The sequence below is a fragment of the Eurytemora carolleeae genome, unplaced genomic scaffold, assembly GCF_000591075.1.
Source record: "Eurytemora carolleeae unplaced genomic scaffold, Eaff_2.0 scaffold1, whole genome shotgun sequence".
In the NCBI taxonomy this organism is placed as follows: domain Eukaryota; kingdom Metazoa; phylum Arthropoda; class Copepoda; order Calanoida; family Temoridae; genus Eurytemora; species Eurytemora carolleeae.
Window position 1 is genome coordinate 993015 of NW_019396081.1, and position 21405 is coordinate 1014419.

General features: G+C 31.3%; 1 protein-coding gene across 1 annotated transcript; it reads right to left on the reverse strand.

Annotated features, from left to right (window-relative positions):
• Positions 1-4523: 4523 nt before the first annotated feature.
• On the reverse strand, positions 4524-17331 carry LOC111716887 (uncharacterized). Its single transcript, XM_023492404.1, has 14 exons — positions 17192-17331; positions 16890-16984; positions 14279-14329; positions 12881-12942; positions 11493-11571; positions 10531-10594; positions 10238-10282; positions 9959-10005; positions 9723-9771; positions 8488-8576; positions 7302-7379; positions 5862-5925; positions 5700-5781; positions 4524-5015 (listed from the first exon to the last, which is right to left on the reverse strand). The coding sequence occupies exons 1-14, from the start codon at positions 17278-17280 to the stop codon at positions 4899-4901; spliced, it is 1011 nt and encodes a 336-aa protein (XP_023348172.1). The 5' UTR covers positions 17281-17331; the 3' UTR covers positions 4524-4898.
• Positions 17332-21405: the final 4074 nt, after the last annotated feature.

The following is a 21405-nucleotide window of genomic DNA, read 5'->3' on the forward strand; positions in this document are numbered from 1 at the left end:
GCATTCATTCGTCAACCTAATTTTTCAAGTAAAACCATTCGTGATTATTGTTTTGAGAATCATTCAACCATTCAAGAATCATAAAAGTAGGCTGACAAATGAATGTCGCAATTAATTTTGAAGAACTCTCATGTTTTGTAGGACACTCTGTACAAAAGATAAAATAAATAATAATAAAATAAAAGTTCATACATAATTTATCCCTCTTTCTAAGTTAAAAAAAACTTTTAAACCCGAATCAACACTAAAAATTGCAAACATTTATTTTTTGAATTTGATATTTTGTAACTTTTCCAAATAATTATGTGTGTCCGAAACTTATTCCTTAAATTGTTTTAACAGTACAGTTTTATTTCTGTTCTATACGAGAACAATGGGAAAATTATGACTTAAATTGTTTTAACAGTACAGTTTTATTTCTGTTCTATACGAGAACAATTGGAAAATTATGACTTAAATTGTTTTAACAGTACAGTTTTATTTCTGTTCTATACGAGAACAATTGGAAAATTATGACTTAAATTGTTTTAACAGTACAGATTTATTTCTGTTCTATACGAGAACAATGGGAAAATTATGACTTAAATTGTTTAAACAGTACAGTTTTATTTCTGTTCTATACGAGAACAATGGGACAATTATTTCTTAAATTGTTTTAACAGTACAGTTTTATTTCTGTTCGATACGAGAACAATGGGACAATTATTCCTTAAATTGTTTTAACAGTACAGTTTTATTTCTGTTCGATACGAGAACAATGGGAAAATTATTCCATAAATTGTTTTAACAGTACAGTTTTATTTCTGTTCGATACGAGAACAATGGGACAATTATGACTTAAATTGTTTTAACAGTACAGTTTTATTTCTGTTCTATACGAGAACAATGGGACAATTATTCCATAAATTGTTTTAACAGTACAGTTTTATTTCTGTTCGATACGAGAACAATGGGAAAATTATTCCTTGAATAGCTCATGCTAAGAAGTTCGATTGATGAAGCGCGCAAGTTCCTGGCTAACGGATACTAGTTTTGGTTCCTGGCTAGTTTTAGTTAATAGACCATGCACTTAAGACATTTTTCACAGAACCTATACACATAGACTCGTAAACAATGGGACAGAACTTTGGAATTTGTTTATCTAATTTTTTATCCTTCCTGATCCTTTATGATTTTTTATCTTTCCCGGTCCTTTTTTATCCTTCTTGGTCCTTTTTATCCTTCTTGGTCCTTCCTTCTTGGTCCTTTTTTATCCTTCCTGATCCTTTATGATTTTTTATCCTTTCTCTGTTTTTGCCTTTACGTAACTTGTAACGGTTTTTACCATGTTGTACCCACTTTCCTCCAAATATTTGACTTTACGAGTAGAAAATATAGATGTTACTTTATAACAAATCAATTTTATTGATGACAGCTAACATAAGTTTTCACTTCCAACCCAAAAATGGGAAACTTTTCAGAGTGTCGTAAATAATTCATATGACATATATTAGGGATGCTCAATATTTATGTGCAAAGAATTAGTTTGGGAAATTAAAACAATATAGTGAAAAGTTTTCGCAAGTTGAAATCGTCAATCGGAAACAGGTTTTTCTAAAATTGTATGTTAAATAATTCACTTTTGAGCCTGAAATTCGGCAAAAGCTTATAGTTCTTTAGGCACAAAAATCATAGATAGTCAAAAATTTTAAAAATAGTCAAAAATCGATTATCCTTAATATAAATTTGTAAATGGTTAGAAATAAATTCACCTGACAATAGATTAAATTCTGGGTTCCTTTTTTGAATTTTATGTAATATATATGCAAATATCCAATATTTCCACGACATGTAAAAAATAGTTTTTCTTCATTTTTGTAGAATAATAAAACATGTAAAATAAAATTTATGAAAGATGGGAGTAGATAAAACGTTTGCAGTGTTTCATGCAATACATAAATAAAGAATAGAGATCACATGAATATTTCTGACCTCACAGGTTTAACACAATTGGGAGAAAGTTTTAAAAAAATATCAATTAATAGTTCCAAGAAATACAAAGTTAATATTACAAATAATATGTTTAAAATTAAAAATTTTTTTTTAACAACATGAAATAAATTCTGTTATGGTCAAATGCAAACATAATAGAAAATAGGTTAGGTTTTTTTCGGTAATGATAATTTAGTCAACATTGGCATGGGGGGGCTTTAGAGCTTATTAACAGTATCTATATAGTATATACCTAAATATATTTATTTGGCTTTTCCGGTTTCTTTTTTAAATATATATATGAATAAAAATTAGGCAATGGTAACTTAAAAAATTACGGGTTTTGAGACCACAAATGAAAACAGAGAAAAACTACGAAATCTTAGATTGTTGCAATTAAACAATTCACCGTGTACGTGACGCGAAGCGTTAGAAAATTCTAGAATCTTTGAATAATACAAATACAGATATAAAAATTAATACATGTTTAAAACAATAGGGTCAATATATTTCAAGTTTAACAGGTTTTCATCTTTACAAAACAATATTTTCAATAAATAATATTTACACATCTTTTAACATAAACGTTTAAGAGAGAAGGTTGTCATCAAAACAACATCAACATTGGAATAAAAACGATCCATACCATTGATGATATCTATAATATTTACTTTTTGAATTCAACATTGTTCAGGTTTATTTTATCCCACAACAAGATAGTTTGGCATGGTACGACTTTCAATCGAAACACGAAAAAGATTTTTGGTTTATCACTGGAGGATGAACTTTTATCGCAGTTTAACCAACATTACGGGCCCATGATTGCTACGCTCTGGATGTTTTGTAGACAAAATTGGTCTCGGCAACACTTGGTAAAATAAAATTTTCTTAATTTTCCCTGTAAAGAAGTTGTAAATAATTAAAATTTGCCTATAAAACCATTACCTTGCTGAGTTACTTGAATGTTGAATTCTAAAAGTCCTGTAGATATTGTTCAGAAACTGTTTAAGCTTTTTTAGAGTTTAATCACATAAAACATTGCAGATTCAAGTGTGTAGAAATTTTTAAATTAATCTTGTAAATCTTGGGCAAATTTTGGAACATCAAAAGGCCAAGTAGCATATAAGATTAGTTAAAGGGAAAAGGGCAAACTACTTTTTTACATTTTAATAGTTATTTACATTTATACGAAATTATGTAGACTGGACACACATCGTATAGCATACATTTTCATATTTCAAAACTTAAACTTTTAAAATAAAATAAAAAAAATTTTAAAAAGGTTAACAATATTTTTTGCCAAGGTATGCCCATTGGCTTTGAAGATTTGTAATTAGACAACAAAAATTAGAGCTTAATGTTTTGATTTTAAATTTGATTTAATTTTTTGCTTTTAGTTTAATTGCAGATTATTTTTCACGATGTTAAAATTATTGTGATATGTATGCTAATGTATCTACAATTTTGTTGTAAAATTTTAATCTTTTCTCTAAAACAGTCTGTACAATGTAGCAGAATAAATAGAATCAAGGAGTTCATATACAGGACAGAAGACCAAAAACGTTTTCAAATAAATTGTGTTTAAAAATTTTTAAAGTATAGTTGTAAATTGTAAAAGTCTTATTGAAAAGTCCTTGGATTCCAGATATCATTGCTAGAAACACATTTGCTGGAAAATAAATGCTAAATCCCATCTACATGAACTACGTTCTTAAAACAATATTGGATTTTATATTCCCCCCCCCCCATGAGTTTGTTTTATTATGAATGTTACTGTTTTAATATTTACAATTGTAAATCAATATTTATTACTTTTGTTACTTTTGCTTACTGCATTCCTAGAAATTATTTCCTAGCAATCCTATCTGCAGTTCCTAAAAAATTATTGTAAAAATTAAGAAAAAACACATTAAATAGTATTTGTATTCTATTTTCCATATTATTTATTCTTCACAATGTAAATATTTTTTAAGTTATTATTCCAGCTAAAGTGCATTTGTTTGTATTTATATTTTGTTACATATTTTCACCAGTCTAGAAGGTTAACAACTAGTCTACAGTATAAAACAATTTTAATTTAGGTTTTTTTTTCAAAGTATTAATTATTAATTGAATGATACAGCACATTTTATGGGGGTTTTCATTATTTCATGGCATTCTTAGCAATTAATTTTTATTATAGATGAAATTGAGAAAGGATTTAAAATTGTTCCTGCAGCTAGAATCATAATCATAAAACAATAATTTTAGTGGTATTTTTCATAATTGATTAAATCATTAGTTTACAAAGTTTGATATAATACGCTAGGTTAACTCAGGAAGCACATTTAATGGATTATTAACAACATGTTGTAAAGTAATTTTACCGTTTTAACCTTTTTATATTTTCAAACAATTTTCAGAGAAAGATGATAAAAATATCAATTTTTTCAATAAGTTTGGCGGTATTTCCTTTGAAGCAGGGTAGGTGGTGTAAACTTTAATGTTCGTTTAACCAGCTGAACTATTAGTTAGTGAACTTGAATCATCTGTTAGTGTAGCTGAATCATCTGTTAGTGTAGCTGATTTATCTGTTAGTGTAGTTGAATCATCTGTTAGCGTCGTATGATTATCTGTTAGTGTAACTGAATCATCTGTTTGTTAGTGTAGCTGATTTATCTGTAAGTGTAGCTGAATCATCTTTTAGTGTAGCTGATTTATCGGTTAGTGTAGCTGAATCATCTTTTAGCGTAGATGATTTATATGAGCGTAACTTAATCATCTGTTAGAGTAGCGCTGATTTATTTGTTAGTTTAGCCGAATCATCTGTTCACATGTCTGAATCATCTGTTAGCGTAGCTGATTAAACTGATAGTGTAGAAGATTTCTCTGTTAGTATAGCCGAATCATCTGTTAGCTTAGGTGATTTATCTGTTAGAATAGCTAATTTATCTGTTAGCATAGCTGTACTGTATGACTGTACTGGAATCTATCTGTGAGTATGGAGGGGGGAGGGGGAGGGGAGGACACGAGGGGGCACTAACAGGAACTACGGTATCACACTCCTGAAACAAAGATTTAAGGATCTTTACCCTTGATTCAATTAAATTTAACTCTACTGGGTCCGACTTTAATAAATTTGCGGGGTAGCTCAACCCCCTACCGCCGGTTCAGCTATTAAAATCCTTCCTGAATCTTTAACCTTAATTCGGTGGTTGAAATTTGAACCGGCAGTAGGTAAGTTCAGTGTCGTTACTAAAATTGATTAAATTCTGTCCTTATCTTCTTTACTTTTTGATCTTTCATTTGTCTTTTGCATTTGCTTTAACATTTTTCTTTGATTGTTCTTTGATTGCAATTTGAAGTTTAAAGTTTAATTGAAGTGTGTACTTTGAACTTTTCTATTATCTGCAGTTTTATCTTTTCATATAATCCAGTTCTAAGATTTTATCCAGGGGTAAGGGGATTATAAATACTTTATACTGACCTTCACGTTGACCTTAATTTTGATCGTGACTTTGGCTAAAGAAATTGAGTCTTTGCCACAAATTTAATCTTTGGAAACTGATAATGTAATTCTGTAATATATCAAATTTAGATTATTTAATCTAACAGAATTCATAGTTGGAAATATTTTAGGTCTTCGACATTGGGTTGCAAAGACACAGGAATTAAAAAATCAGAGTTTGTGGCAAAGACTCAATTCCTTTGAACCTAGATCTGAACCTTGACTCCTATAAAAAGTTTACCCTATACTGGTCTGAGTTGAACTGTATTAGGTCCCTTTGCTCCCTTACTGCAGGATATTCCCCTTTATTCAGTTTTCTCCTCCTAGCAAATAAATAGATATTTTTAATAAACTAATATTTGGTAAACATTTTAAATATTTACAAATATTATAAATATTTTACCTGAATACTCTAACCCCAATGTAGATTAGAACTATGAGAAGTATTACAAGTAGAAACAAAAATCCTAAAAAATTAAAAGTTAATTAAATTATTTTATTGCTAAGTTAAGTAAAATAAATTATTATATTGCTAAGTTAAGTAAAATAAATTATTATATTGCTAAGGTAAGTAAAATAAATTATTATATTGCTATTTAAGTAAAATAAATTATTATATTGCTATGTTAAGCTACTAAATTTTACTTTTTAACGTTGCATTTTTTCAATTTGCTTTGTATTGTACTTTATTACATTGCTCCTGTAATCTAAAAATTTCATTGAATTCCATTTTTGAACCATACCTGGGATCCTGACAGGTCATAAACCATAATGGGGTCCTGAAAGGTCATAAACCATACCTGGGGTCCTGACAGGTCATAAACCATACCTGGGGTCCTGACAGGTCATAAACCAGACCTGGGATCCTGACAGGTCATAAACCATACTCGAAATCCTGAAAGGTCATAAACCATACCTGGGATCCTAACAGGTCATAAATCATACCTGGGATCCTGACAGGTCATAAACCAGACCTGAGATCCTGACAGGTCATAAACCATACCTGTAATTCTGAAGGTCATAAACCATATCTGCGATCCTGACCGGTCATAAACCATACCTGGGATTCTAACCAGGTCCTAAACTATAACTGGGATCCTGACCAATCATAAACCGGACCAGGGATCCTAACCGGTCATACACAATACCTGGGATCCTGAACAATCATAAACCAGACCTGGGATCCTTACAGGTCAAAAACCGGACCAGGGATCCTGACCGGTCATAAACCAGACCTGGAATCCTGACAGGTCATAAACCATACCTGTAATTCTGAAGGTCATAAACCATATCTGGGATCCTGACCAATCATAAACCGGACCAGGGATCCTAACCTGTCATAAAGCAGACCTGGGATCCTGACTGGTTATAAACCATACCTGGGATCCTAACCAGTCATAAACAATACCTGGGATCCTGACCAATCATAAACCGGACCTGGGATCCTGACAGGTCATAAACCAGACCTGGGACCCTGACCGGTCATAAACAATAACCTAGGATCCTTACCCGGACATAAATCATACCTGAGATCCTGACCGGTCACAAACCATACCTAAGATCCGGACTGGTCATAAACCATACCTGGAATCCTGACCGGTCATGAACCAGACCTGGAATCCTGATCAGTCATAAACCAGACCTGCGATCATGACCGGTCATAAACTAGACCTTGAATCCTAATCAGTCATAAATCAGACCTGGGATCCTGCCCGGTCATAAACCCTGACCTGGGATCCTGACCGGTAACAAACCTGGGATCGTTTCACGTTGGAATACAATCAGACCAACAACGAGACAAGACAAATAACAAAATTAAACACGAATGACAAATATTTGTTACCTTCTAGAAAAGGAACTTGGGATTTCCAAGTTTTTGGTTCCTCTATACCTCTACCCATCCAACTACAGTTCCTCTCATCTTAACATTTAACAACTTTACAATTCCTTTATGTATTTTAAGTTAGAAATTTACGTTGTTTAACAAACAACACAGGAATAATTGTCACATTGGCTTTTTCTTTTTGTAAAAAATACCATTAATGGTATTGTTGAAAAAATGTGCTCTGTATTAATGTATCATTTTTAAAAGTTATAAAAAAATGTGCTCTGTATTAATGTATCATTTATAAAAGTTATAAAAATAAAATCCTTTCTTATTGAAGACGAAAATCATCCCGACTAAGATTCTATTGCCCTGAGCAGGTTTCTTGTATGAATATAGTTCGTCCTAATGAAGCAATTTGAGGATAATTGTTAAACCGCTCTGGATGTTTGATTCTTAGGATAAGAAGATAATTTGTACAGTCAAGGACGATCTCTGGTCGGGTTTGTTGTATGTCATTCTTGTTATCGAAAAAAAGGCAGTTCAAGTCTTTTTCACTAACTAGAAAATAATCGAATAATTTTATAATTGACTGAAATATTATAAATGAAATCAAATATCATAATTGGATAAATGTTAACAATACGAGATAAGTCGCTCCATGGATCGAAATAAAAGTTAGTTGTAAATATTTCGTTTTTAATTGGCTGAGTTTTCTGCCCTATTAAATTCATCTTATCAAAACTAGATCCTTGAGAGAAGTTCTAAATTGGAAGCTTCAGCTTAAAATTATATTAAAATCAATTTGTCAGTTAAATCTAATATTTTGTTATAAATATCGAATAACCCAAAACCTTTAAAAGATGACGAACATTTTGAGAAAAGAATTTTTTTGTTGAACATTTTACAGTGTTCATTCAGTTTAATATTTTTTATAATATTTTGTGATATTTTGTAATATTAGTATAAGATAACCTTAAACTTGTAAAAGAGATGGAGATTATCTGTGTAAAACTTTTCTCATTTCATGTTTTTGTGATTAAGCTTATAATTAAGTATATTAAACCTTTATATAAAGGCCCTGACCCACATTTTTAACTACTTTTTAAATATATTGTTTTCCCCCCTTTACAGTTTGGAATTTTTAATAGAAATATTTTGCGCGACAGGAATACTTTTTATTTTTCTAAAACTGAATATTTACCTTCCGGACTATTATCCGTAACAGCGCAGTTAATTTGTCCATCACAGAACAGTTCTTTTCTGATACACCGGGGACTGTTCCCGCATTTCCTGCAAACATTTGGAAACATTGCAACATGAAAAAGTACAATATTATATGCTTACAATGTACTTTCTCTAAAATATTATACAAAGTAAACCAGTCAGCTAAGATTAATTTTCCAGAGCGTAAACAGATCTGGGTTTTATCACATAATGTACAATGTACTTTCTCTAAAATATTATACAAAGTAAACCAGTCAGCTAAGATTGATTTTCCAGAGCGTAAACAGATCTGGGTTTTATTACATAATTTTCCAGAGCGTAAACAGATCTGGGTTTTATTACATAATTTTCCAGAGCGTAAACAGATCTGGGTTTTATTACATAATTTTCCAGAGCGTAAACAGATCTGGGTTTTATTACATAATTTTCCAGAGCGTAAACAGATCTGGGTTTTATTACATAATTTTCCAGAGCGTAAACAGATCTGGGTTTTATCACATAATTTCAACAACTCTTAAATGATAAAAAGTGGAAAAACTGATGGGCAAAGAAATCGAACACAACACAAACTATATTTTCTAATCTTTATATTTTTGCAACCTGATGGTGTAAACCTTTGGTATTTAAAACTTGTAATTAGTTGATTCAATAGAATGTAGTTTGAAATAATTAATAATTTGATAAGATAAACCCACTGAAGGGACTGTCGAGGTTATTTCAAGTGTTTAATTCCCGATTCACAAAAGTATCATTTAACCCTTCAACGTATTAATAATGAGGAAACTATCGTCGGTTTTTTTTTTTCCTTCCTTATTTCTTACCGTATAAATCCGCAAGTGTATATTGCAAACAAACCCGCACTTGAAAATAATAAATTTTGAGGAGGAAAAACAGGAATAACTTCATTCTTTTGAATCAGACAATGGTACTTTTATGAATCGGACATGCCCCTTTATTAATGAAGAGTCAGATAATATTACGTTAACAGTCCCTTTAAACGTGAAAAAACATAACTGTACATACATGTACATAGTATGTGAAGTTATTTAAATACATAAATACCCAAGTGCTCTTGCCAAGCTACTCTACACTGGGTAGTCTGACTGTACAGTACGCCGGACTTAATATACAGTGCGTATGTGTTGTACCGGCACGGATCATGCAACTTTGACACAGGGGTTAAACATGTACAATTCTATGTAAGAATGTTACCTGTACTGCAAATCATTTGCACTGCAAGCTTTCTTGAACGGTGTCACCACTAAAAAAAGTATTTATTATTAAAAATTTCACATGCTTGGCGACGTTTCGCAATTTTCCTTTGTCTCTGAATAACATCCAAAATTTAGAAAGATCCCCTTTAGAATTGGCCCCGAATTTAGGACTTTTTAAAAGAGCTCCAGAAAACGAATTATCTTTTTTTGTGGCACTTTTAATAATTATGCTACCTAAGGTTACTGTTTTCGAGGTTACTGTTACTGCGGGAACACTCAATCTGTAACAGGAAAAGTAGATGTAACAAGAATGTTAGTTACGGAATTACATCAGTTATATTTCAGCTGAAACACTCCGGTATGGTGAAGACGACATGAGCTATCTGGTATGGTGAAGACGACATGAGCTATCTGGTATGGTCAAGACGACATGAGCTATCTGGTATGGTGAAGATGACGTGAGCTATCTGGTTTAATGTATCTAGGCTGCTGATATAAAAACTAAAATTATACCTAATCCAAATATCCATTTCTCGGTCTCTCTCTTCAGAATAGATTCTACTCAAACAGAATAATATCATTTTAAACCAACCATAAAGCCAATTTTGGGTTAGATTATTATTTTTTCTTGGAGTATTTAGATAACTTATTAAACATTAAATTACAATAACTTAAATATTAGATGTTAAATATAAAATGTAAAAATAAAGACCCTTGCTTTTAACTTGGAATTTTTTCAATATATATTTTTGGACAAAATAACGTTATTTTTAAAAATAAATTATAATGCTTGTATGTCTGTTTTCCTTTCTCCGAGTTTGAGGGTTGGAGTTGGCTCAGTTCGGTTCTTATCACAGTGGGACAGTGACACTAAATAAATATTAGATATTAAATATGGTCACCACCAATACACACTAAACTTTAAATTCAAATGTTGAACACTGTAATGTACAATAACAATAAAAAAAATCTGGTTCAGCAAAAAAACTTTTTGTAGAATAAAAACAATTTTATTATGATTTATCTCTTCTGACTTTTAAATCCCTGTTTCAGATTTTAGTTGTTAGATTGTCAATCTTTCAAAATGAAAGATTTAAAATATGCAATGTTTACAGAAAACGGCAAATCAGTTATTGCGAATGTAAAAAAACGGCAATGATTAAAATTAGAACGAAAAAATTATATCTATAAATATTGTTTTTATATAATTAATATGAATTTAGAATTTTGAATCATTAAGAATTCAGAAAACCAGATCCATCAAATACTTGATATTGATGGTAAATGTAAATTTTATAATTGTGAGCTGAAAAGTTGAAAAATATCTCAATTACGCCGAATCCTGCCCTATCTGTAAATACTTTAATACACATATTTTAATAGCGATTTGACAAATGTAGAAATCATTTATCAACAATTTATTTTGAGTTGTCTCCTTGGGCCTTTAATTTTACTTTTAGTATTACTTAAATGTTGAATATTTTCAGAATGTGCATATTTCAGTTCACAGTAACGTACTTATTCCTCACAATGAAGCTAAGAATGTTATTATTTTTAGTTGATGTAGCAAATTTCAAAAGCTTTGGCGTCATTTATAATTAGTAAGCCCATCATTCCGCTTGATATTGTAGATGAAAACGTGATTGTAAGATTGTTAGAGCATAATATGTATACTTTTTAATAAATTTTATTAAATTTCAGTCATTATCATTTTCCAGCCAAAAGGAATTTTATAGTACAATTTGTTCGAGGTTTTCGTCTCCAATACCTTTCTCCATCCGTCCACAGTACTTTTTACTGAGATGTGACGTCACGAACAGGATATCTCGGCCAAACTGGACAAAATCCTGAAATATATACAATATATGTTTACGAAAATATGACAGAGATATATACAACTAGCCTTGGAACCCAGCTTTGCTTGGAAATCTGAAGAAAAATTCCAACAATGCTGAAAACGCTCCCGTGTTTCTAACGAGTTACCCAAAAATTGGTCAAGGGGTTCTCGTTTTGCCTTTCATAGTCTGTATGTGTTAGCTCTATAGCTGCCTAAAAGTCGGCCTGGTTCTTGAAAAAAGCCGGAGTTGACTGTGCAATGACCGAACACACAAGCGGGGACCTAAATAACTCTGTTGATAACCCTGTACAGTTTACGTTACGACTTTGCGACTATTCTTGTTTCTATTTTTTATACCAAAGTTCAACAATTTTTCACAAATCAAACAAGACTTTCGGGGCCTACCTTAAAATATGCTAAAATTAACTTTTTTTCTTCGAGTTTTATAATGTTTTTTTTTTCTTTTTTTATTAATGATGAACAGAGTAGATTTTACATAAATGTTAAAATTAAATAATCTAATCTCCCAATACTATAAAAGTAAAAGTTTGATAAATGAATAGTTTTACAATAGTTTTTACAGACCTTGTGACACAACACAAAGAGAATAAATATAAACATTTATATTTATAAAGAAGAGAAATATAAATCCTCTCAGCTTACAGTATTAATCTTTTCTCTTGTAAAATATGTTGCCTAGATTATACTTCTGCAACTTTACTAAATTATAATTTGACCTGAGATCTGAACTTTTAAATGAGGTAGCACTAAACGCAATACCTATACTGGAAACTTTTTAAATTAAAGTGTTGATAAATTCGTAAAAAACAGCCCGTATTTCTGCAATTTGCCATTGGATTTTGTTTACTCAAATGTTACAATACAAAAGTTATGAGCTCCAAAATGATAAAATACTTTTTAAACCAGGAACCCAGAACTTTTCAATAAAAGAAACGGGTAACTTCTTGATGGACGGTTCGAAGCTCGTTTTAAACGAAAAAATGTTCCCTCTCCGCTAAGCACAAACCTTTCAGAAGTTATATTTTAATGTCATTTAATGCTTCAAATTTGGTTTCAGACTTTTCTACTTACATATTCTACCTTTAATCCACTAATGTAAGTGGTGGAGAGGGGAAAAAAACTATTTATTTTGAACAATTAATCTTCATGGCACAGAAGATCATTTATATCCATCCTAAGGTTTATATTAGGCAATAGTTCGGGTGCGGTATAGGTCGAAGGTTTGGGGGGTTATAGGTTGGTGAGAGAGTACATGTCAGGGAGAGGAGAGTTGTAGAAAATTATTCTTTTTTTCTTACCTCATTACACCCTGATAATGTAGATTCGGAGAGATTCATTTCTTCAAAGTAGACAAAAAATCCTTTAAAAAATCAGGGTCATCGTTGTTTCAATATTCTTCATTTTTATTTTCTAAACGTTTTTTTTTGCATTGAAAAAATGTGAAAACAAACAAATATTTCAGACATTCGTCAAAACTTTAAATTGATTTAAAAATGACAAAAATAAGCCATTCGTATCATTCTAAAATCTCGCAATAAATAAACATGAATGCAAATAAAAATATATAGGTTAGATAATAAAAGTGAGACAGAAGAAAAATAAAAGAGCTGAAAATATTTTAAATGTCGAAGCTAAAGCAAGTATTGCTTGTGAACTTTTGGTTCTTTTATTACGTAGAATTTCACGTCCTGAAAACATTTCCCAAAAACTGTTTAATTTGTTTCAAGGAAAGTTATTTCAGAGGTGTACGCATTTTTTGTACTGCAGTGTACTGTCTTTGGACGGAAAAGTAAACACAAGACGGATGTCACAGCCTGACATGGAATCCATTTTCACAAAAATAATCTATGAAATATTCTGGTCATAGGAAACTATGCGAATTATGCGAATTTTCAAAATCATCAAAATTTAATTCTTTTAACCTTCTCGGATACTAAACGAACACTGATGCATCCAAGGAACTATATACAGGAACGCCCAACTCATGGATATACGCATATTATGTACTGTAAACTGTGGGAGGAATGTAAACAAACCCAGTGCCTCCACAGAAGTTGAAGGGAAAGGACTACAGCTCTGATGTGATATTACAGTCCAACAAAAATCAAGTTAATATATCAAGTAAGAGCGAATACATATGATTTTGGCTCTCTGGTCAATATTGAAACTTCAATAGCAATATATTTTTATTCCACCCCTTGCGCCCTTTTCACTCAAAAATGATGCGTTGCCCCTAAATTCTTTGTTTTGATCTCCTTTCAATGCAGTACACAGATTTGACGCATAAGATATGGTGGTTCCTGGTCTATATATTTCTTGGATGCATCTATTCTTATTTACAAATTTTGCGCAGAGAGAACTGGTTTCAATATGTACGCGCACAGTATACGCGACTGCAATTAACTTTCCTGGCATTAGTACCTTGATTTGTTTTAAGAAAACTGTTGGATTTTACTATGTTAATCAAGCAATTGATAGGTTAGAAAATAGTTTCATTTTTGTTGCAAAGATTGATTTGAATTTTAAAGAAAAGTTTAAGTTGACAGATTCCCAAAATTAATGGATATTTAAGTGTCAGATATTATTGATATCTTCTCAGTCTTTTATAGATTAAATCTTCCTTCTTGTCTGCACAAAGGAAAGTGGAGGGGGGGGGGGGTTATATTTTTTGTTGAATTTAACGATGATGTTTATTCCTGTGTTTGCTGATCGAACCACCATCTCCACATGACAGTTAAATGTTTCACCTAGAAAAAAAATTAATCGACTAAATCAAGTCATTTCAAAAAGTTGTTTTAAAATGACTGTAGGCATAACTTCAAGTAATTTTTCAGTTTTTAGTGGCAGTGTCACAATATGGTGCCATTAAAAGCTTTTTTTTGATCAAGAATTAATGAGCTATCCGGGGTTTTCTCTTAGAATCTTAAATTGTCGTGTTCTCTAGATAAATAGTTAAGGTAGAAATATAAATCTTTCACGTTGCTGATATGATACAGGTTTAAAGGGTACCGTTGTGAATCATGAATGCCCATTTTTTTAATGGAGATTTTGCGGGACTTTTTCAGAGAAACTTTTAAAACCCTATTAAGGCTTCGATATTTAATAGATTCGATAATTAATTGTTTCTTGTATTTTTCAACAATAATTTGTAAACATTACCAGTTTGCACTATACATATAAAATTTTTTTTATGAATATTAACATAATGCAATTAATACTGGTGTATGTTTTCCACCATATATTTTATGAAGATCCTATATCTATTTAGTCTGTATTTATGGTGTTTTGTATAACAAAACTAATGATATTATGATGAAAAAGAATATATATATTGTTCAAATAATCCAATTTTATCGTTTAAAGTTTAGTATAGGCTTGAGAACTGCTGAAAGGAAAATGAATAAACTTAGATGAAGAATAAAATATTCATTCTTCATATTCACGCAATACCTGCAAGTTAGTACTTTACTTTCTAAATGTATTTGACCCCGAGAATAGACTATCAAATTTTTTTTCACAATAAATAAAGAGAATGAACTAGAACCTGAGAATAAAAAAAGGATATAAAAGGTCTGTTTATAGGAAGGATTTGTAGACTTGTGTAATACTTTGATAGAATGACATTTTCTGAAGGATATTAAAACAATACTTCATCAAGGACAGAATTTAAGAAATTGGAAAAAAGGTTGCTAAAGAAAGGAATCAGAGGTTTGATTTAAAGTAAAGATACTTCTATAACTGAGACATTTCATATTGAGACATTTGAGAAAGACATTTGAAGGAAAAAACTTTATGCACATGTACAATGTAAATACTGTAACTTTAAAATACAAAATAGTTTTAAAAAATTATTTTGATAGAATGAACACAATCTAAAGATAAAATGTCAAGATACAATGTTTTCTAAGCAATGCAAGATATCTCTTTTTCATTTTGTCAATGAAAAAATTAGAGAACACGTTTAGTTGGGTTCCCCTTTTTAAAACGGTTTTACAGTCCGAGTTCTCCTTTGATATATGAATATATTCAAAGATAAAACAATTTTCAATTTAATTAAAAGATGAATTAAATCCTTGAATGAGAATATAATGAAATTTAAAAACATTTTTAAATGATTAAAACATTTTTCGCATGAAAAAGAATTTTATTTAAACTTAGAATATTCAAATCAAATTAACACCTTGTTACTTTTTATAGTTCTGAAACGAAATCTAGAAATGCATAGAATAATTTATACAGGAACTTAAATAAAATGAATAATTCTAAATCTTGGAACAGTTTTATGTCTACCTGGATCTAAATTTGAGTTCTAACTGTGTGTTATCGGAACAAGATTTAAGTTATTTGTGTCTATATATATATATATATATATGTCTACCTGGAAAAATATAAGAATTCTCTATGTATACCTGGAACTAGAGAAGAGTTGTCTATGTCTACCTGGAACTAGAGAAGAGTTGTCTATGTCAACCTGGAACTAGAGAAGAGTTCTCTATGTCTACCTGGAACTAGAGAAGAGTTTTCTATGTGTACCTGTAACTATAGATAAGCTCACTATGTCTACCTTGATTTAGGGTTGAGTTCTCTATGTCTACCTGGAACTAGAGAAGAGTTCTCTATGTGTACCTGGAACTAGAGAAGAGTTCTCTATGTCTACCTGGAACTAGAGAAGATTTCTCTATGTGTACCTGGAACTAGAGAAGAGTTCTCTATGTCTACCTGGAACTAGAGAAGAGTTCTCTATGTGTACCTGGAACTAGAGAAGAGTTCTCTAATCTACCTGGAACTAGAGAAGAGCTCTCTATGTCTACCTGAAACAAGAGAAAATTTCTCTATGTCTAACTGGAACTAGAGAAGAGTTCTCTATGTGTACCTGGAACTGGAGAAGAGTTCTCTATATCTACCTGGAACTAGAGAAGAGTTCTCTATGTCTACCTGAAACTATAGAAGATTTCTCTATGTCTAACTGGAACTAGAGAAGAGTTCTCTATGTCTTCCTGGAACTAGAGAAGAGTTCTCTATGTCTACCTGGAACTAGAGAAGAGTTCTCTGTGTGTACCTGGAACTAGAGAAGAGTTCTCGATGTCTACCTGGAACTAGAGAAGAGTTCTCTATGTGTACCTGGAACTAGAGAAGAGTTCGCTATGTGTACCTGGAACTAGAGAATATTTCTCTATGTCTACCTGGAACTAGAGAAGAGTTCTCTATGTCTACCTGGAACTAGAGAAGATTTCTCTATGTGTACCTGGAACTAGAGATGAGTTCTCTATGTCTACCTGGAACTAGAGAAGAGTTCTCTATGTCTACCTGGAACTAAAGAAGAGTTAAGGAAGAATGCCGACACGACATCATTTATAACAATTCCGACCTTTCCTCCATCTCCTCTGCATAACTTCTCCAACCTGTAAGAAAAGAATGTTTTTTCATCTTGATCTTTCCAAACCCATTTCTGTTATTCTTCCCCATCAACCTTCAAACTTCTTTTCTCCAACTTTCTCACCATCTCTTCTTGTCCACCTCAATTTCCCTAAATCCGTATTAAAATCCCCCAAACACATAGTTCAACTCTAAAAAAGATATTTTTTTGAAATTATCAAATTAATTTTTACCTGTATGTTTTATAAAGATCATTTTTGTAGCAGTAGAGACAACTTATTTTGCTAATTATCACAGCCAATATAGAGATTATTCTATACATACTGTCAAACCTCTCACATCTTCATTTTAATATCTTTAAAATCAATCATTTTATATTTTTAAACCTCCTTTTTCCCAACATTACCGATATGTTATTTCCTCTCTTTCACTACTGCAGCGGGATGTTAAGTTCTATAATTGTCCCTTGGGATAATGAAGCCAAGCTCTGCCTGTTTTCTAGGCAAAATACGTCGGAAACCTTGGTAAAAATAAAATTTCCTTAACTTCCCTGTAAAGTAGTTGTGAATATTATTATAGTGATGAAAATATCAGGTTTTTACTCTCTTTTTGTTGACATCAGAGGCTGGTTTTATTTCGAGGTTTCTAGTTTTCAAAATGATAATTATTTTATTGCGTAAAATGTAAAATATTCTAACTTTAGTTTGAAAATTCGAAGATTTAGATTGACAATGGTCTGAATTATTTATGCTTAAATCTAAGAATCTAACAAGGCGGAAGATTAGTTTAAGACATTTAATTAAAATATATATTCAATTGCTTAGAGGTGTTTAGTCTAAATTAAATAATCAATGAAAGAGAAAAGTTAGAAAAGTTTATGTTTGCTCGAATCAATACAAAATGTTATAATACCAGTGGTTAACTAATTTGTGGCTGCCTGGTTAATAAGTAAGGTTTATTGTGACGTGGAACGGGGGGAAGTTTTATTCACAAATAGTAATGTAATAACTAAAAAATTTGAATTCATAAAGAAAAGTGTTTTTTTCTCATTAAAATATATTTTTTATCCCTTTAGATTTAGACCCACACCAAGAATCCTAGGACAGTTGAAAACGGTACAAGTAGAATTCGGTACAGTACAAGACGGTACAAGTAGAATTCGGTGCAGTACAGCTCCATTTGCATAACTAGAGGCCGGGCCGGCGCAATTTTATCCAGCCTTAGTCAAGATGATTTTAAAACTGTAAATGTGCTAAATAAGCGGAAAAGTCTAGATAAACCCCAAGTATGCGTCTGATAAATGAGTTCTGCTAATAAAACAACCTGCTGCCTGCAGATAAAACATAAACCAATAAACCAACAATAAACTAATAATCATAAACTTACAAAACAAACTTAGTAATCATGAAAAAGAGCAGAGAACTAAGGTTTAGTGCAGGAAATAAATGTTTAATATAAAAATATAAATGTCTCAAGGTTGAAAAGTTTTTTATTCCTTGAGACCTAAAATAGTTGATTAACCTGATAAAATAAAAGTGTGGCTGCTGGATCGTTTTATGTTGAAAAGTTTAATTATAAACAAGCAAGTTTTTAACTTTTTTGCTACACATAGGAGTTTTGAAATTGTTTGTAGTTAGATGCGAGGCCGGCCGAGGGGTGTGTAAGAGAAGGGATGTGATTATAGTGAGGGGAGGGATTTACACTTAATACACAAGCTAATTTAATTATTTAAGATGGACGCTGTATTATTGGAAAATATGTATATTGTATGTGCAGTAAACAAAACCTCTGTTTTGAATACAGATAAAATATACCAATAAGAAGTTTTGAACATTTTAGTGATTGAAAATATCTGTCTCTTGTTGATCCTTAACTCGTAAAAGTTGTGACTTTACTTTAAGTTTATCGGTTTAGTTGCAAAACACAGGAATATTGAGTTTCTCTTGTCAGCGGATATTACAGTTAACTATTATATATAGACATATATACTCCTTTTTTATCCTTTTTTTACTATCCTACTTTTTAATCTATATAATAAAAAACATTCTGTCAAAACTTATCTTATTTGTTTATTTGTTTGTATCCATTAAACCACGAATTGTAAAAGAAACAATAAAAAGTTCAAAAGTAAAGCTTCCTAAAAATTATGAATGTTTGGTGAGAAAAAAGTTGAAGGTACTTTAATTTTTAACAATTGGGGTTCTGTGTATTTACTTTCCTTCTTTATCGTCATTTATCAGTTCTTGTTTACTTACTTATAATACATGTAAAACACAATTTTTGTAGACTCAGGAACGCAACCAAATTTCAGTAGAATTACCTCAGGTTTAGTGTGACCAAAATACTTAAATGATCTTGAAAAGACGACATATAGTGTCCTATCTGTTATTTTAATCAATTAATGATTGTAATAAATGGATAGATATTTTAAATCCCATTAAATACGCTTACCAAAAACTTGGGTTTACTGTCAAAAGCGCCATGGGTTTTTACAGTGTAGTATCTGATCATTACTAGCTAGATAGGCCTAAGTAGTCTCTAATTCTTCCAATTCTAATTCTATTCTAAAAATGCTTAACGAGACCTTACTTATAAAGAGTTGCATCATTACATGCGTATTATTCAGATAAAGGTATTAAATGGTACTGTTGAGGATCGGACATGTAACTCCTGAATTTCGGGGTCAGGTTAAAATACCGTTGACAGTCCCTTTAAACCACGTTTTAGAAATAAATTAATTAAATTATAAAGATTTTTGCCTTAATGTCATAAATTTTTAAGAAGGAATTTCTAACTTGACGTTAAAACATTTGAAAATATATCAATTGTACATTTTCTTGTTTAATGAACCAGATTATTAGAACTTTATTTCTGCAATATAAAATACTGGTTATATTTCTATTCTATTTGCAGAGAGAACATGAGAGCAGAATAAAGTAAAAATTTAATAAAATTTAATAATTCTAGTTTATGTTTACATTTTTACTGGAAGCTTGAAACCTTGCTTATAGTAGCAAAATAGAATCATAAGCGATGAAATCAGGGATTACAATCATGCACTGTAAGTTTAGTAGATGAACTGGTTTATAAAAATCTCTAGGATGTATAACGAGACTGGATGAAGAACTGTTTGTCCTCTCTACTCTGGGTTGTAGACTCCGCACAACTGAGAAGCAACAACCAGACCTCTCAAACCAGATATAGGAGCCGCCTAGTCTTATACTTTTCTATTATACAAACATGGTTCTACGGAGATACAGGAGCCGCCTAGTCTTATACTTTTCCAATATACAAACATGGTTCTACGGAGATACAGGAGCCGCCTAGTCTTATATTTTTCTATTATACAAACATGGTTCTACGGAGATACAGGAGCCGCCTAGTCTTATACTTTTCTAATATACAAACATGGTTCTACGGAGATACAGGAGCCATCTAGTCTCATTCTTTTCTAATATACAAACACGATTCTACAGAGATACAGGATCCACCTAGTCTCATACTTTTCTATTATACAAACATGATTCTACGGAGATACAGGAGCAACCTAGTCTTATACTTTTCTAATATACAAACATTATTCTACGGAGATACAGGAGCCGCCTAGTCTTATACTTTTCTTATATACAAACACGATTCTAAGGAGATACAGGAACCAGCTAGTCTTCTTTTATAATATACAAACGTGATTCTACGGAGATACAAGAGCCACCTAGTCTTATACTTTTCTAATATACTAACACGATTCTACGGAGATTCAGGAGCCACCTAGTCTTATACTTTTCTAATATACAAACACTATTATACAGAGATACAGGAGCTGCTTAGTCTTATACTTTTCTTATATACAAACATGATTATACGGAGATACAGGAGCCAACTAGTCTTATACTTTTCTAATATACAAACACGATTCTACGGAGATACAGGAGCCGCCTAGTCTTCTTTTATAATATACAAACGTGATTCTACGGAGATACAAGGAGCCGCCTAGTCTCATACTTTTCTAATATACAAACACGATTCTACGGAGATACAGGAGCCGCCTAGTCTCATACTTTTCTAATATACAAACACAATATCTCAAAAATCTAATAGATCTTTAGCTTTAGCTTTAACAGTATAAAAAAATTTAAAGGGACGGTAGAGGTAATTTCTAATGGCTCTCTAGTTACAGGGATATCAGATTCACAATGGTACCATTTGAACCTTTTTTGGAGCAACAATTAGGAAGCTGTCCTGGGTTTTCTCACACAAATCTGTAGACTGTAGGTCACTCTATTAAAGAGTTGATAAAAAAATCTAATTTAAGATATATTTAATCAGACGAAGGTTAAGTGTGAATCGTATATGTTAATTGAAGGGTTACTGGAATTTACGTCTATATGTTTTCCTTAAAGCAATTGTGAATTATTAAAATCTAATCATTACAAATACCAACACTGGA

Coding starts and splice junctions, on each gene's coding strand:
- LOC111716887 (XM_023492404.1), bottom strand. CDS start 17,280: ATGTATAGAATAATCTCTATATTGGCTGTGATAATTAGCAAAATAAGT. Junction 5,926..7,301: donor CCAAGTTCCTTTTCTAGAAG/GTAACAAATATT, acceptor TTAATTTTTTAG/GATTTTTGTTTCTACTTGTA. Junction 5,016..5,699: donor TCAACTCAGACCAGTATAGG/GTAAACTTTTTA, acceptor TCTTTGTTTCAG/GAGTGTGATACCGTAGTTCC.